The following is a 15,950-nucleotide window of genomic DNA, read 5'->3' on the forward strand; positions in this document are numbered from 1 at the left end:
CTCCAACATTTCTCCAATGAAAATAGGGACATCCTAAGGAAAAGCGGGACATTCTGGAATCAAATCAGAAACCAGGATGGCTTCTGCTGGAACAACACTTACAAGAACATCTGACAAGTGCCTGAGTTTTCTTTCTTTTTTCTCCTCTCCTCCTCACTCTCATTTCCTTGTAGATTTTAAGCCTAACATTGCCTTGCTATAAGCCACTCTGGGTACCTTTCTCGACTGAAGCATGGGGTGGGGGGAATACTTCAAATAAATAAATAAATAAGTGTGTGTGTGTGTGTGTGTGTGTGTGTGTGTGTGGTGATTATAGCTACCGGTACTTGTTCTTCTGGGTTACAGTAGTTTTCATTACCCCCCCTTCTTTCAACAAGAAAACCAAGCTTTAGCAATAAAGAAGCACGACTCTTCAAAATTACCTATGGTGACAACGACTTAATTTTACTTAAGACAACGACTGCCATTCCAAAAACAGTTTTCCCTGCGGGGTCACACACAGGGCTTCTGCTAACGTAGTAGAATTTTTACTTCCACTGTAGAACAAGAAACAAAAACAAAAACCCTGCATTTTAAAAGTAGTTTGCCATGTAGCCTGGAGGGCTGCTATTCTGGGAAACAAACCTGAAGCCCTATTGGGCTCATAGAACTCCACAGTACGGTACTTAGGATCATGGCCAATGCCTTGCGCCCATTAACTTTTGAACCCCTTGGCTGGTGAGTCCAATGATGACACCCCAGGAAGCCAGATTAGTCTGAACTTAGCCTTCTTGCAAGTACCGTGGTTTTAAGGAGTAATCTAACTGTAGCATGTGGAGCTGGGAGCACTCAAGTGGCTGACAAGAAGCTGAAGCAGCGGGGAGGATGTTTTTCAGGGGCTTATCCCATTGCAAGGTTGTGGACCTAAAGTAAGGTAAAAGTAAAGGGACCCCTGACCATTAGGTCCAGTCGTGACCGACCCTGGGGCTGCGACGCTCATCTCGCTTTACTGGCCGAGGGAGCCGGCGTATAGTTTCCAGGTCATGTGGCTAGCATGACTAAGCTGCTTCTGGTGAACCAGAGCAGCGCAACACGGAAACGCTGTTTACCTTCCTGCCGGAGCAGTACCTACTGTATTTATCTACTTGCACTTTGATGTGCTTTTGTACTGCTAGGTTGGCAGGAGCTGGGACTGAGCAACGGGAGCTTACCCTGTCATGGGGATTTGACCTTCTGACCGGCAAGCCCTAGGCTCTGTGGTTTAGACCACAGCACTACCTGCATCTAAGGCCCTTCTACTGTAAATCCAGCCCATGGACGGTCCAGGAATCAGCATGTTTTTACATGAGTAGAATGTGTGCTTTTATTTAAAATGCATCTCTGGGTTATTTGTGGGGCATAGGAACTCATTCACACACACCCCTATAGTCCAGCCCCCCACAAGGTCTGAGGGACAGTGGACCGGCCCCCTGCTGAAAAAGTTTGCTGAGCCCTGGTCCAAATGAATAAAATGTCCTTTTAAAACAGAGGTCAATATTTGCTTGTTTGATTATTTCCAATAATCTAGGCAAATAAACTAAACTCTTTATTGTAGTTTTAAATCCAACCTTGGCCACCCGTGTCCCGGACCTAAAGTAGGACGAATCATATTGGTCAGCTGCTGCTTTGAGTGTCAAAGGCATTCATGTGGACGCTGGAGTCTGACACAGCATAGATGCATCCGAGAATCTGAGATTAGTGGAGTAGTGCAGCCAGCATCATTGTTTTGTTTGTACTGCTAAATCGCTAAATAACACACAAGAGTCTTCTTGTGGGTGTGACGGAAAGAGGACAGGTGGAGAGCCAGTGTGGTGTAGTGGTTAAGAGCGGTAGACTCGTAATCTGGGGAACCGGGTTCGCGTCTCCACTCCTCCACATGCAGCTGCTGGGTGACCTTGGGCTAGTCACACTTCTCTGAAGTCTCTCAGCCCCACCCACCTCACAGGGTGTCTGTTGTGGGGGAGGAGGGGAAAGGAGATTTTTAGCCGCTTTGAGACTCCTTCGGGTAGTGATAAAGTGGGATATCAAATCCAAACTCTTCTTCTTCTTCTTCTTCTGATGCAGCACCCCCCCCCCTGCTATTTGTTTGTTTAAGAAAATGTATGTTTTGTTATTTCTAAAGAAACTCAAGGTCACTAAGAAATCCAAACATCACAATGATATTAAAATAACAGTTCTCAGTCCAACCCCAGGCGCAAGATCAGAATAGGACTACAAATCATCCCCCCAACCATCAGAACTAATCAAAGATAAATTGGAAGAATAAAAAGAATAAAATGCTGTTTCAAACAGCCACCTTATCACAGCAGCAATGAGGTTCCACAAGGCAGGTGCCACAACAGAAAAGGCTCTGACTGGTTAGTGTAGAGACAATTTACCTGGGAATCTCAATGGGTGATTTTGAAGAAAGCTGCGTCTTTCCTATCAAGGATGCTTTGGGTATGTGTTTCAGAGGAGCGGGTTAAGAGTAGGTTTAAGCCGGCTCCAGTGCACTCCCACCACTGGAGTTTGAAGACACATACATACGCTGTTAGCCACCATCTGTCTGTACTGTATCCTGCAGTTTCTTGGGAAACGCAGCTGATTGAAGTGTTTCCTCTCAAACCAGCTTCCATCCAGTTTGAAGACGTCGGCCATGGTCAAGCTAGGGTGTGTAACATTGGAGACAACTATTGTGCATGTACAGATGACAGCTTCCTTGAAGATGAGTTTGGGGGTGGGTTTACAGGCTGGGGAAAACCAGGTGACCAGGTAATGATGTGTAGAACAAGTAAAAATGTGACTTGAAATGCAGCATTGAGTAAGGGAGACCCCTGTATTCTAAGCTGCTAATGTGTACCTAGCCTAGGTCATGGAGTCCCAGGCTGTTAATGGATTACAACTCGCAGCACCCCCGACTACTGGCCATGCTGGGTGGGGCTGATGGGAGCTGGAGTTCAATAACCTCTGGTGGTCCCCAGGTTGGCTACATATGGGAGTAGTGGTTAGAGCGGGCTTCCTCAAACTCGGCCCTCCAGATGTTTTGAGACTAAAATTCCCATCATCCCTGACCACTGGTCCTGCTAGCTAGGGATCACTGGTCCTGCTAGCTAGGCCAAAAACATCTGGAGGGAAGAGTTTGAGGAAGCCTGGGTTAGAGTGTTGGCCTAGGCCTGGGGAGACCCAAGCTTAAAATCCCCTCTTATGTATGATGCTCACTGGGTGATTTTGGCCCAGTCACTATTTCTCAGCTGAATCTACTTCACAGGGTTGTTGTGAGGATATTTTTTTCATTATTATGGAAGGTGGGATCATGCGCACTGCTTTGAGCTCCTTGGAGGAAAGCTGGTACAGAACTGTAATTTAGTAAAATAAACTGTGATTTCAGCAGCCTGAACCTAACTATGAAGTGAGACCCTCTGAATTTAATGAAACTTTGCCCTTCGAGTCTGTGATCTTTGCATATTTACCTGGATCGTGTCCCGTTGACCACCGAGAAGGATTTACTTTGCAATCAGGCTTTGTGGCCCACATGATTTTGTACCCAGGGGTAGGAAAGCAGCACAAAGTGTTACAGGCCCTAAATATGTGATATGGTGGGGAATTTGCACCTTGATGGTGATACATAAGACCTGCTGCACAATCAGGGACATTGCCCAGCTACATCTCTCCCCCCCCCAACAATATCGCTTCCCAGTAAATCCAAAGTCGTCATAAAACAAACCGTGGAAAGAAAAGACAGAAAGAAAGAAAGGCTGAGAGTCATTCTGCCTGCTCGGTCGGTGAGAGAGTGCCCTAATAAATGAATTAGCATCTCAGTAAGGAGATCGCTTTGGGGCTGATATTGATCAGGCCGAGCCTGTGTGTTTGCCTGGGATTGTTTGGGGGGATAATTGAGTGTCAGTCTCTGTCTGTGTCGTCTCGCTGGCGCCTGGCGCTTTCGCGTTTGCTAATTTTCACTAAATGTCTTCTCCTGGTACATCTATATCCCAACCGAGCAGCCAGGCTCCTGCTGGTCAAACCGTCCGTCTGACTAGGCTTTATTGATCATCGGGACGGGAGGAGGAGGGGCGGCTGCGGCGGCGGCTGGAAGTGCGCACAGAAGAAAGGGGGAAACGCTGCTGTCTCCCCGCCGGGAAAAGGGATTGATGCGCTTCTTAAGATGCCTCCCGCGATCGCCTCTTTGCAGCCTCCCTTCTGTCTGCAGGTTCCTAGAGAGAGCTCGCTTGCCCCAGTCTGCTTTCGTACAAACACTGCAAACATGTCTGGCTTCTAGGCTCTTAAGATTTGGGGCCGATCCCCTTTCCTTTCCCGGCTACACCGTGGAACCTGGAATCGGATTGCTGTGCTGCAAGTGGGTGCTAAGAGTTTGTTTCATTCCTCCTCCCTTTTAGCACCAAGTTTGGAAGAGGAATGCCTTTTTTTTTTAAAGAGGGGTAGGGGAACCACCCTTCAGAGCTCGCCCCTCCCGGATCCCCAGAAGTTCATTTGGCTTAATTACACCCCCCCAATGTTTGCGCTACTAATTACACCGCAGCTCAAGCCCGGGAGAAAGTGAAGCGGAGCTGCTGGCGCTGCGTGACACATCCTACCTTCTGCCCCTTCCCGCTGCTTTGAGTGACGCGGCGCCGCCGCCTATGGGAGCCGTTCTGGAGGGGAGCGAGGGGCGGGCCGAGGGGCGGGCCGAGGCGGGTCAGGCGGCGGGGCGGGAGCATTATTTACAGAGCGAGCGCGGGGCGCCCAGAGAGCCGAGCCGGACAGTCGCTCGTCCTGCGCGCTGAGGTGGGAGCGCCGGAGCGAGATTCGGGCGTAGTGAGGTTTCCGATGCGGCTGCAGCAGGGCTCGGGGCGCGCGTGAGAAAGGCTTACAGCTCCAGGAGCCGGCCGAGGTCGACAGCGGGTAGCGAAGGGCAGCCCGCGGCGGGGTCCATGCGCTGTGCCCGGCCGAGGCATTGCCTTGCAGCGTTGCAAGGGGACGAGAGCCCTGGAGGGAGCGCGGAGACTCGGGCGGCGGCGGCGGCAGCAGCAGCGGCGGCGAGGCCCGTGCGGGGAGGGTTAAATGGATCGCCACTCCAGCTTCATCTTCGTGTGGCTGCAACTGGAGCTGTGCGCCATGGCCATCCTGCTAACGAAAGGTGAGTCCGGCTCACGAGAGGGACTCCTTTCCAATCCTGGCGGGGAGACTTTTAAGTTCGCGGGGGGCTTGTCAGAGATCGTGTCGGTCGGTAGGCAGAGGGAAAGAGAAGGCAAAAGCCGCGCGTTGAGCACAAAAAAAACCAAGGCAAGCGATGGACTCCGCGTTGGTGGTGCTAACGGGACCGTCGTCATATCACGCCGCTATTTTGACAGGGGGACAGTCCGGTTCCCACTGGAACGTGCAGCCCGGTCCTGTGCGCGTCTCCTCGGAAGCAAAGCGCACGGATCTTATGGTATTTATTCCCAAAGAAGAGGAAATAGGATAACGTAAAACTAGCACCACTTTACATATCGCAGTGTACGCGCTGTCCTATACAGTACATGGTTATTCAGAGGAAAGCCCCATTTGTGTTCAGTAGAAAAGCATGACTAGTTTGCGCTCGAACTCAGTGGGGCTCGCTTCCAAGTCAACATGCTTAGGACCGGATTATGGGCTCTTTTTGGCGCAAGCAGCTCCCCTCCTTTTGAGATGTCTTATTTAATGCATTTCTACCCTTCGGCAGCTTTCAGATTGTTTTTTTTTTGCCCTAAAAAGAGCGGGGAGCATAGCTGCCAAGTTTTCCCTTTTCTCGTGAGGAAGCCTATTCAGCATAAGGGAAAATCCCTTAAAAAAAAGGGATAACTTGGCAGCTATGGCGGGGAGGGGGTCAAAACAAAATACGATGAAATACTGTTTCGAAGCGTGTGCGTGCGCGTAACCTATCTTAGTCCCCGGAATGAAGACAACTCCTCGAAGAGGGAGGCGAGGGCTTGGGGTTGTTTTGCAGAGCAACGTGGTGGGCTGGCGAGTGCTGGTGCGTGTTGACAACCTCACAAAGGCTTAACGTGAGGATTGTCGCCCCGGGGGAAACCTTTGAAGAGCTGCTGCGAGGCTTCCTGTAGGGTCAGGGGGAGGGCTGCTGGAGGAGACGGGGCGGGTACTCGGGAGCACCCGGAGGCTTTTTCTTTCCTGAAGAGAGAGACGGGCCTTGGCTGGGCGGGTGATGCAGGAGCGCACGACCTGCGGAAGGGGGCGCTGCTGTCGTCCTCTGGGCTGTCGGTGCGGCATCCAGGAGAGGCTCGGCCTCGCCTTCTAATCGAAACCGAGCGGGATTTAAAACTTCCAAGGGGCTGATCCGTAGCAACTCCCGCTCTGGGTGGCCGACTGCGCCCGGCCCTGCGCATAAACCCGACTGCGGGCCCCTTCCAATTCCCTCGCCAAAGGCGCCCAGGGTCTCTGCAGCAGCTGCCCCGTCGGGGTTGCAGTGGGTCGCAAAGCTGCCTCCCTCCCGCTAGCCCCCCTGGAGGGACACCGTCGGTGGCGGGTGCGCGTTGGCAGTGACCGTCAAGAGGGCTGTGTGCGCGCAGCAGCAGCCATTCCAGGGGAGCATTTGCGGGGAGCAGCTTCGTGCGGTCTCAAGCCCCAGCTTTTATTTCCTTTCCCCAGGCTGCGGAGTGAAACCTGGGGGTGATGTCGGGGCCGGGTTCGGGTGTCTTTGGCCCTGTCCGTTTGGTCTGCTACCGGCAGAAGCAAGAGCGAGCTTAGCTTTCTTTTGGCAGGGTTGCCGCCGGTCGGAGGTGGCTTGGTGGGGCGGCGGCAGCAGCTCCCAGCCAGCGAGGCAAGCCCGGTAGCTGTCCCCCCGCAAGTTCCCCGGGGCAACTGCCCTCCCCTTGCCCGGCCGGGGCTTCTCCTGCTGCTGCTCCCGCTGCTCTCTCCCCTCCTGCGGCTGGCGAGCTCCGTGCGCCCGGCCCGGCGCAGCCTTTGAAGCGCTCTGCCAAGGCTTTGTGAGCGTGTCATGTTTCCTCCTGGGCTGAGCTTCGCAGGCCAGAACAAGCTCGCCTGTTCTTGGAAGTGGCGTTGCTTGGGTTTCCTTCCCCTTTCTCTCCCCCCCCCAGCCTTGCCCCGCTTCATTGAGGGAAGTCAAACCTTGGGGGCAAGCGGTTGTCAAAATGTTTTTGTTAGGTTTTCTTTAATGAACTTCTGAACGTCTCCAGCCCACACCCACCCACTTCTTCTCCCTCTCCAAGCTCCAGAAAGCAGCGCTGGCCCAAGGCAAGCTTTACCTGTTTGCTGCTTTTCCTGTTGATAAGGTAAAATTGGAAAGAGACCCGACTGTATGCCCTCCCTTCTCCCTCGTGGCATGAGGAGAAATCCAGCCCATGCAAGTAAGGGACTTAAAAGAAGTTTGCTCCTGCAAAGCGGCAACAACCAAAATTGTGCTCAGGCTGTGTGATCCTGTGAACCAGCACTTGAATCCTTTAATTTACAGATGAGGTTTACTTCTGAGTAAACATGTGCAGGATTGGGCTGTGCACCCTGATTGTGAGCATGAGATGTGAACTGTTAAGCATCTTGTTGCAAATGTTTGAAACTCCCCTGTGTGTGTGTCTGAGCTCACACAATCCACACTCTTCTTCCCTCCTCTCCACTTTAAAGAATAAAAACTTAACTGGGGGAGGGAGAGGAGGGAATGGGAGAGTTGATGTCTCCCTATAATTGCCACGTTTCACAGAGAGGAGGTTAAAGGATAAGCTAGCACAGTGCTGATGTGCTACAGTATTTATTTATTTTGGAAAGAAGGGTGTAATTAACCCCAAATAACAGCCCTTGCAGCAAGCAGAGGGAAGTCTTCTGGCCCCATCAAAGAGGGGCAGAGAAGGGAGTGACTGAGAGTAATGTGCAGTTGCAGATACTGAAACTATGCGCCTGATAATGATATAATTAGGGGATCACAGACTTCTGGCTGCTGTCGACTTCAAAAGCTTTCGGAGAAGCCTGCAGTCTCTCCTGTAGCCACCTTGACTAAAAGCAGACATTTTTCTTTAATAGCTACATACAGTAACAAGAAAGAGGAGGGGAACAGAAAGGGCATTGTTCACTGTTTGAAAATACCAAATACCCTCCCTGCCCTTTTCCATAGTTCAGGAAGAAACTTTATGAATTGACAGAAATAAAAGGTTTGTTTCCCCCCTTCAAAAGTACGATAACACAAAAATGCCATTCTCTTCTGCTGAGGGGGAGGTGGTGGAATGTGTCTCTAATTAAAATGGAGTTGAAATAACCCGATGACTAGTCCATCATGTTTTGTTTATGAGACTGTGCTTGGTCAGGAAAAGAGGATTGTATGAACGATTGAAACATTTTCTCCCTTGAGATGCTCTCTTAAGACTGGGGTGGGAAAGGACTAGCTTATTGATTTTCCTCTCCCCCCCCCCCAAAAAAAAGAGTGTTTTGTGTTTATCCATAACTTGTTTCAGTGAAAGCTGTTCAGCTGTCGGTCTCAATTTGCTGGACAATAGTTGCTTAAATGACATTTGCTTTCGAAAAGGGGACTTAGGAAGTTACAGATTCGTGGTGGAGGAACAGAGGTCCTTAAGGAAAGAGAGGTGCCTTCTGTAAATCTAAGAAAATTGGACTTCTGGGCCCAACTGCTTGAAGAAGGATGTCCGGAATGTGAATGTCACCTGCTTGGTGACATGTAACACATCCCATATTATTTTTTGAATCTTGCTCTGGTTACCTGTTTTGGTGGAGAACCTCAAGGGACTCCCAAAAATGCAAACACTTATTTCATCTCTGTGATGAAAGACTTCCAAGCAACTGAATAAGGGAAATGCTTTCTGTCAAACTAGTTCTCTGAATGTTTAAGCAAGCTTTTGAACTGCATGTATTCTTTGGCAGGCTTGGGCTTCAGATCTTGCTTCACACATTTACACAAATGAGGGGCAAGCTTGTTTACATACGGGCACTGTGTCATTTGGCTTTGATTAAGCAGTTTATTAAAATGTAATGGCATTCTAGTGAAGGCTGAACTTAAGATAGTCTGGCAGGCAAACCCTGCAGAACTGTATGTATGTGTTTGTAATTCATATCTTAAGCATAAGCTGGGACATACTGTAGTGTATATATAGTGAAATATAACCTGGGTGCTAAAAATTCATCTCCGGGTACCTATGTCCCTTAAATATAGACGTAATAACTCTTAATTTGGCACGAGGAAGTTATGATTGTAAGGGCTTGGCTTTTTTTAAAAAGGAATAAGTGGCAATTCTCTTGTGGCTGAATTGCCCCCCCCCTCTAAAATAAGTGCTATTCATCATTGTGGTTGTTAATACACTTCCTCCAGTAGTTTCTGAAACTGAGAGACAGATCCAGCTTGCCTCCCAACTTCCTTTCTTTCATGCTCTGAACTGATGGAACAGATTTGAGCTGAAATGAGTACGGTTTCTCTGTATAGTAAAATGAATGCATTTCTGAAGAATGTAAAATGAATGTGTTTTTTTAAGCACTTCCTTCAGAAATTTTTGTGGTTTCCTGTGCATTTTTTGTTCCATACAAACAGTAGAGTATTTTCCGTCCAAATGTTTACCATTTTTGACCACATGATGGATTGGGGAGTGGGCAAATGGGGGGGGGAGGGAGGTGGTGGAAGGAGGGTTCAATCTTACCACCTCCCCCCATTTATGAGCTTTCATATAAGTTGAAAGAGGTTGATTTTGGCAAGCAACACACTCTGATTGTAAACTGAAGATTTCCTGTTTTATAATAAAGACTAAAACTATATTTTGCATGAGAAGATGATGCTGTGAGAAGCCAGATGCTTGGCACAAATGGGATGTGTGACTATTGTCCTGTTTCGTGAGTTTCCCAGGGGCGACTTTTGGAAATGAATTGCCGGGTGAGATGGACCCAACAAAGCAATCCTTGTGTTAAGAATTAACTTAAATAAAAATACACGCATGATTTTAATACATAATTTCATAAGGTGTTGGCTAAAGCTCTTAAATATTGGTACTGTGCCAAAAGGCAGTAAACAATTCCAACCGCTTTGATTAATTCTGCCAGGCGTAAATATTTGAAGTGTGCTTTTGACTTTGCTATACGCTGACGTATGCAATGTAGGTTTCGTTTTAGAGTAGAGATAGAGAACCAGTAGCAGTAGGTTCAGTTTCCATATAAGCCTAAGTCAGTATAGCCCAACGGTTGGGCATAAATGGAAGTTGTATTCCAGCAACATCTGAATGGCCACAAGGTTTTCAGCCTTGGTTTATAGTAACTAGTATCAAAGGTAATGTAAAGGACAAGTACCTGCAGATTTGCAAAGATGCTAAAGGGGGAGTTATTGCTGCCCAAAGACCTGGAGATGAGCTGGAATGTGATAAGTGGCCAGTTTACAGATTTTTGCCTATGGAACTTTGCTTCATAAGGAATAAGCCCCCTAATTCCCATGCGCCTACTGCTTCAGCTGCTACAGTGGTGACTTGTTCTACTGCAGCTGAATTGCTGATGGTTCTGCAGGTGGGGCAGAACCATCCATATTGCAGTTTTTGATGGAAACTCTTACAACTTTGTGCCTACTCAAGGGGCACAGGGATGCTGTCTTCAGTTTTGCATAAGAGGTTAGGCCTCTCTCCCCAGTTCCTTGGCTAAGTACAGTAAGTTAAAGCCCACCTACACATGGCAGCTCCTCCCATGTGGTGGCAATTTTGGATTCTATGCAACACCATCCTCCCCACAGGGGCCCCAATTTGTCATGTCTGCTATGAGGATCTTGTACACTATGCAGAGCAAGAGCCAGGGATGGACGAAAGGTAGATAGATCTCTGCATGGTCTGCAGAAAATCTGGAAGGGCTTCCATGTCTCAGTGGTTTGGCAAAATTGCCAGGAAACATGTTTTTCTGCCATGATTATCCATGTCCTGTTTGCTTATATATCTCCCCTGGAGATGCTTGCCTGTACAATAGGACTATTAATGGATTGTCTTTTCCCATGGCTGTGCGCAGCTCTGTTGACCAGTTCTAGAGAGATCTGTGTTGAAATCCTTGATCTATAGCACGGATAGGCATCATGGTCCCCTCCAGCTGTTTTTGGACTACAGCCATAGCTGTCAAGTTCTCCCTTTTAAAAAGGGAAATTCCATTATGCTGAATAGGCTTCCTCGTGAGAAAAGGGAAAACTTGACAGCTATGACTACAACACCCATCAGCCACAGCCAGTATGGGCACTGCACTTATCATGGATGATGGGAGATGTAGTCCAAGAAACCTCTGGAGGGCTCCGTCTCCAAGCCTGCTTTCAAAAGAGACACTTACTTTATTTGTTACTCACCCATCTTAATGCCAGTATTGAGAGGATACAGAGTATCTATATCCTTCCTGATTTGCTGCGGACTAACAAGCTTGCCACTTTACTTTTGTTGCAGGTGAAATTAGATGCTACTGTGATGCTGCACACTGTGTTGCGACAGGCTACATGTGCAAATCTGAGCTCAACGCTTGCTTCTCTAGACTGCTTGACCCGCAGAACAGCCATTCCCCACTTACTCATGGCTGCTTGGACTCTCTTGCAAGCACATCGGACATCTGTCAAGCTAAACAGGCCCAAAACCACTCTGGCACTGCCATTCCTATGTTGGAGTGTTGTCACGAAGATATGTGCAACTACAGAGGGCTGTACGATGTTCTCTCTCCTTCCAGAGGAGAGTCTTCGGGTAAGTCGTGCTCTCGTCTGATACATAGGTTTGCTTGCAACAGGCAAGACCTTGTTTTGTCTGCTAATGATTTTGGCCTTTTAATACAACTAGGTGCGCTGGAGTGGGAGGCATGTGGCTAGACAGATCTCTGCCAAATATCTTTTGTATCTGCATTAGCATGAGACACAAAGTTTGCTCCTTTTCAAGCAGGCCTGGCATCTTGCCTGGGAAAACTTGTTCAGGGAGGGGCACTACTTTAAGAAACCTAATTGTGCCCAATTTAGTCAGGGAAAAAAAATAAAACTATTAGAATGTGCAAAGGAACTTTATGGAAGCCTGTTAAGTTTTAATGAAAACATGCACACAGCTTTTAATTTAAATCTGCTGCTTTGTTACTTCGCATACACGAAGGTGAAATCATCGCGTCAAAGAGAATAAAGTCCCAATGACTTTTCCCACAGCCGGGTGAAGTTAGTTATTTAAAAGTATGCAAATAATTCATCTGACTCAACAAACTTTGGTGTTGCAATTTCACTTATGCCCTGCAGGTCATGGAAGTAAAATAAAAATAAATCTCTCCATCACTGGGTGTATCCATTTAATTGAATTGATGTGCCTGGTGTATTCATAACATTGAAGTTGATGTTTCCTTGCATGGAAGGCTTGTGGTCCTCGGGATGTTGGATTACAAATCCCATCAACCCCACCCAGCACAATCATTGGTCAGAGATGATGGGAGTTGTAGTCCAACAATGTTAGGGCAGGACACAGCTTCCCCATTCCTATAATAAAGCTTAGCCAAAAGCCCAAAACCAATACTTTGCAGGGGGTGGGGACCATCTGGCTGCTTTGTGTACATGAGATGCAACAATTGTTTTGTTTTTGCTTCCTTAATGATAGTCACTAGTACCCAGGGACCCAGGTGGTGCTGTGGGTTAAACCACAGAGCCTAGGGCTTGCTGATCAGAAGGTTGGCGGTTCGAATCCCTGCGACGGAGTGAGCTGCCGTTGCTCGGTCCCAGCTCCTGCCAACCTAGCAGTACAAAAGCACATCAAAGTGCAAGTAGATAAATAGGGACCGCTACAGCGGGAAGGTAAACGGCGTTTCCGTGCACTGCTCTGGTTTCGCCAGAAGCGGCTTTGTCATGCTGGCCACATGACCTGGAAGCTGTACGCCGGCTCCCTCGGCCAATAATGCGAGATGAGCGCGCAACCCTTTACCTTTACCTAAACCAAATGCCTGTTACAATAGTTCTTTAAAACGTTTTTGTGTGGCTTGCTAAAGCACCTCACAACTCTCATTTATCTTTGCAATCATGTGAAAAGAAGAGATAGCAACCTGCCCATGGGTCACCTTGTAAATTGCAGAGCTGAGATTTCCATGTGCTTTGGAACAAACCTGCATTTGCCTCTGCATGCACAGAGCAAATAGTTTCAGTTTGGTCCTCTCTCCTTGGTGTGTGTTCCTATGCACTGCAATATTCCATTACATTTTGTGTGTGCCTAAGGTCGGCAGTTCGAATCCCTGTGATGGGGTGAGCTCCCGTTGCTTGGTCCCAGCTCCTGCCAACCTAGCAGTTCGAAAGCACATCAAAATGCAAGTAGATAAATAGGAACCGCTACAGCGGGAAGGTAAACGGCGTTTCCATGTGCTGCTCTGGTTTGCCAGAAGCGGCTTTGTCATGCTGGCCACATGACCTGGAAGCTATACGCCGGCTCCCTCGGCCAATAATGCGAGATGAGCGCGCAACCCCAGAGTCGGTCACGACTGGACCTAATGGTCAGGGGTCCCTTTACCTTTACCTTTTTAAACATGTAATATGTACAGAAGTGTAGAGCTATTGAATTGAAAGCTGGGTTCCTGGTGTCCACATATAGCACCAAACTGATCTTCGTTTATCTTTGGTGATAATGCGAGCATCTAAGGCAGGCATCCCCAAACTGCGGCCCTCCAGATGTTTTGGCCTACAACTCCCATGATCCCTAGCTAACAGGACCAGTGGTCGGGGAAGATGGGAATTGTAGTCCAAAACATCTGGAGGGCCGGAGTTTGGGGGTGCCTGATCTAAGGCCATAGAAATGCCCTCCTGTCTGGCACACACAGATTCCAAATACAGTGGTGCATTGTTGTGCAAATTGCAACATGGGTTAACACTGGTCACATTACTGCATGACCCTGGGCTGGGGTACCTGTGACCCTCCGGATGTTGCTGGATTACAACACCCACCACCCTGGCCCTTGACCTGGGGCTGATGAGACTTGGGAGTTCAACAATGTCTGGAGAGCAATAGGGTTCTCTGGATCCAGCGTAGCCTAAGCGAATAGCCGAGTTTCTCTAGAATTGGCAAGCTTTGGGTCATGATCAGGTTAGGGAGAAAAAATGTAGGGGGCACCCTTCTTTGAAATGAGCAGACCTTTCCCCCTTCCATCACCTGAGAGGGTAGTCTAAAAAGGGGGGAGGCTTGGGGAAGCTTCCACTTTTTGCAGTTGAAACACAGGCTTCGGAATGTGGAACGGAAGGGACCTTTCTGAACACCACCCCTCTCTTCTCTCTTGCAGGCCAAGGGAGCAGATACCAGCACGAGAGCAGCAGAAACCTCATCACGAAGGTTCAGGAGCTGACCTCTTCCAAAGAACTGTGGTTCCGGGCAGCTGTCATTGCTGTCCCCATCGCTGGCGGGCTGATCCTGGTGCTCCTCATCATGCTAGCTCTCCGCATGCTCAGGAGCGAGAACAAAAGACTGCAAGACCAGCGGCAGCAGATGCTCTCCCGATTGCACTACAGCTTCCATGGGCATCATTCCAAAAAGGGACAGGTTGCCAAGCTAGACTTGGAGTGCATGGTGCCAGTCACGGGGCACGAGAACTGCTGCATGACCTGCGACAAGATGAGGCAGCCAGACCTGGCCAATGACAAAATACTCTCGCTCGTCCACTGGGGAATGTATGGCGGGCATGGAAAGCTGGAATTTGTGTGATCACATCGTCGTCTGGTCTTTTTTTTATAAATATATATATGAAAATATTTTAAAATTTTGTTCTTTAAAATTGCTAGGAAAACTTTTCCAAGGCCTTTGGGTTCTGCTGGACAGGAGCACTTTATACAGGGAAAGCCTACAGTCATTAATTGTTTTTGTTTTGTTTTTTTAAGAAAACAAAGGACCTCTGCAGATTGAACCTTGGATATATGTCTTCTGAAGGATCCCAAAAGTTACCTTATTTGCACAGAGTAAATACATTCAAATGTATTGGTTGCTTTAAAGTTATGAAAGCAAAAAAAAAAAAAAAAAAACCGAGAAGTTGTACACACTGTTAACAGGGTTGTCTGAGCTGTAGGGAGGTGGAAATTTTGGGTTATACTATTAAATTGTATGCAAGTTCTGATGTAAAGATTTTTAAAATATAATTAATTAATTATATATATATATCTATATTTGCCTGAAACCTATTTTGTGGTTTTGTGTACGAAGCACTACCCTTCTAGCAGAAGCACTACACAAACTGTTAACCATAGTTTCCTTCAGTGTTTAGTAAGGTTCACGTAAGTGAACTCTGGTGTTCATCCAGGTAAATTCACATAACCTGAATCTGCTGCCTTCCCTTGCTAACCTTTTCAATGCTTCAGCTTTTCAGACAGCAGAAAAAAACGTATTTCGTGCCCTTTTCCTCTAAAGGCAAATTTGTGGTCCAGCTACAGCTTCTGTATCATGCAGATTCTAATCTTCCACTAGGCAGCATGGAACAGAACAGTCAGCCAACTCGTGTCTTCTTGGAGTCAAAAATATTCCAGGCATATTCTGGGATCTGTTAGCAGGAAGGGCTGGGCTGTGCAGTGGTTAGAGAAGGCTGAAGTTGACCTAGCTTCAAATCCCCATTTGGTAATGAAGCTCCATGGGTGACCCTTTGGCCTGACATACTTCCACAGGTTAAAATAGGGAGCGGTGTGTGTGTGTGTGTGTGTGTGTGTGTGTGTGTGTCACCTTGAGCTCCTTGGAGGAAATTACAATGCATGGAAGATTTATTCGGCAGACAGATGGGCAGCAGTCCTTATGCCTTCCCCAAATATGAATGATGTAACAATGCACTTAACATCATTGTGAAATATCTGTGGATGCTCCTTAAAATTCTTTCAAGCATGTCCAAAACGGTTTACCTGCCTTGATTATGTTTTGCTAGGGCAACTATTATCTGCAGGTGCGGGATTTGACTTGCTGGCCATTAATTATAACCTAGGGACCCAGGTGGCGCTGTGGGTTAAACCACTGAGCCTAGGGCTTGCTGATCAGAAGGTCAGCGGTTCGAGT

At 48.0% G+C, this 15,950-nt stretch overlaps 1 protein-coding gene across 1 annotated transcript; it reads left to right on the top strand.

Moving 5' to 3' along the window:
• The first annotated feature begins 4,717 nt into the window (after window positions 1-4,717).
• BAMBI (BMP and activin membrane bound inhibitor) lies at window positions 4,718-15,077 on the top strand. Its single transcript, XM_035129460.3, has 3 exons — window positions 4,718-5,131; window positions 11,376-11,663; window positions 14,206-15,077. Exons 1-3 carry the CDS (start codon window positions 5,056-5,058, stop codon window positions 14,622-14,624), a joined length of 783 nt encoding a protein of 260 aa, XP_034985351.3. The 5' UTR covers window positions 4,718-5,055; the 3' UTR covers window positions 14,625-15,077.
• Window positions 15,078-15,950: the final 873 nt, after the last annotated feature.

Source organism: Zootoca vivipara, chromosome 11 (assembly GCF_965207765.1).
Source record: "Zootoca vivipara chromosome 11, rZooViv2.hap1.1, whole genome shotgun sequence".
Classification (NCBI taxonomy): Eukaryota; Metazoa; Chordata; class Lepidosauria; order Squamata; family Lacertidae; genus Zootoca; species Zootoca vivipara.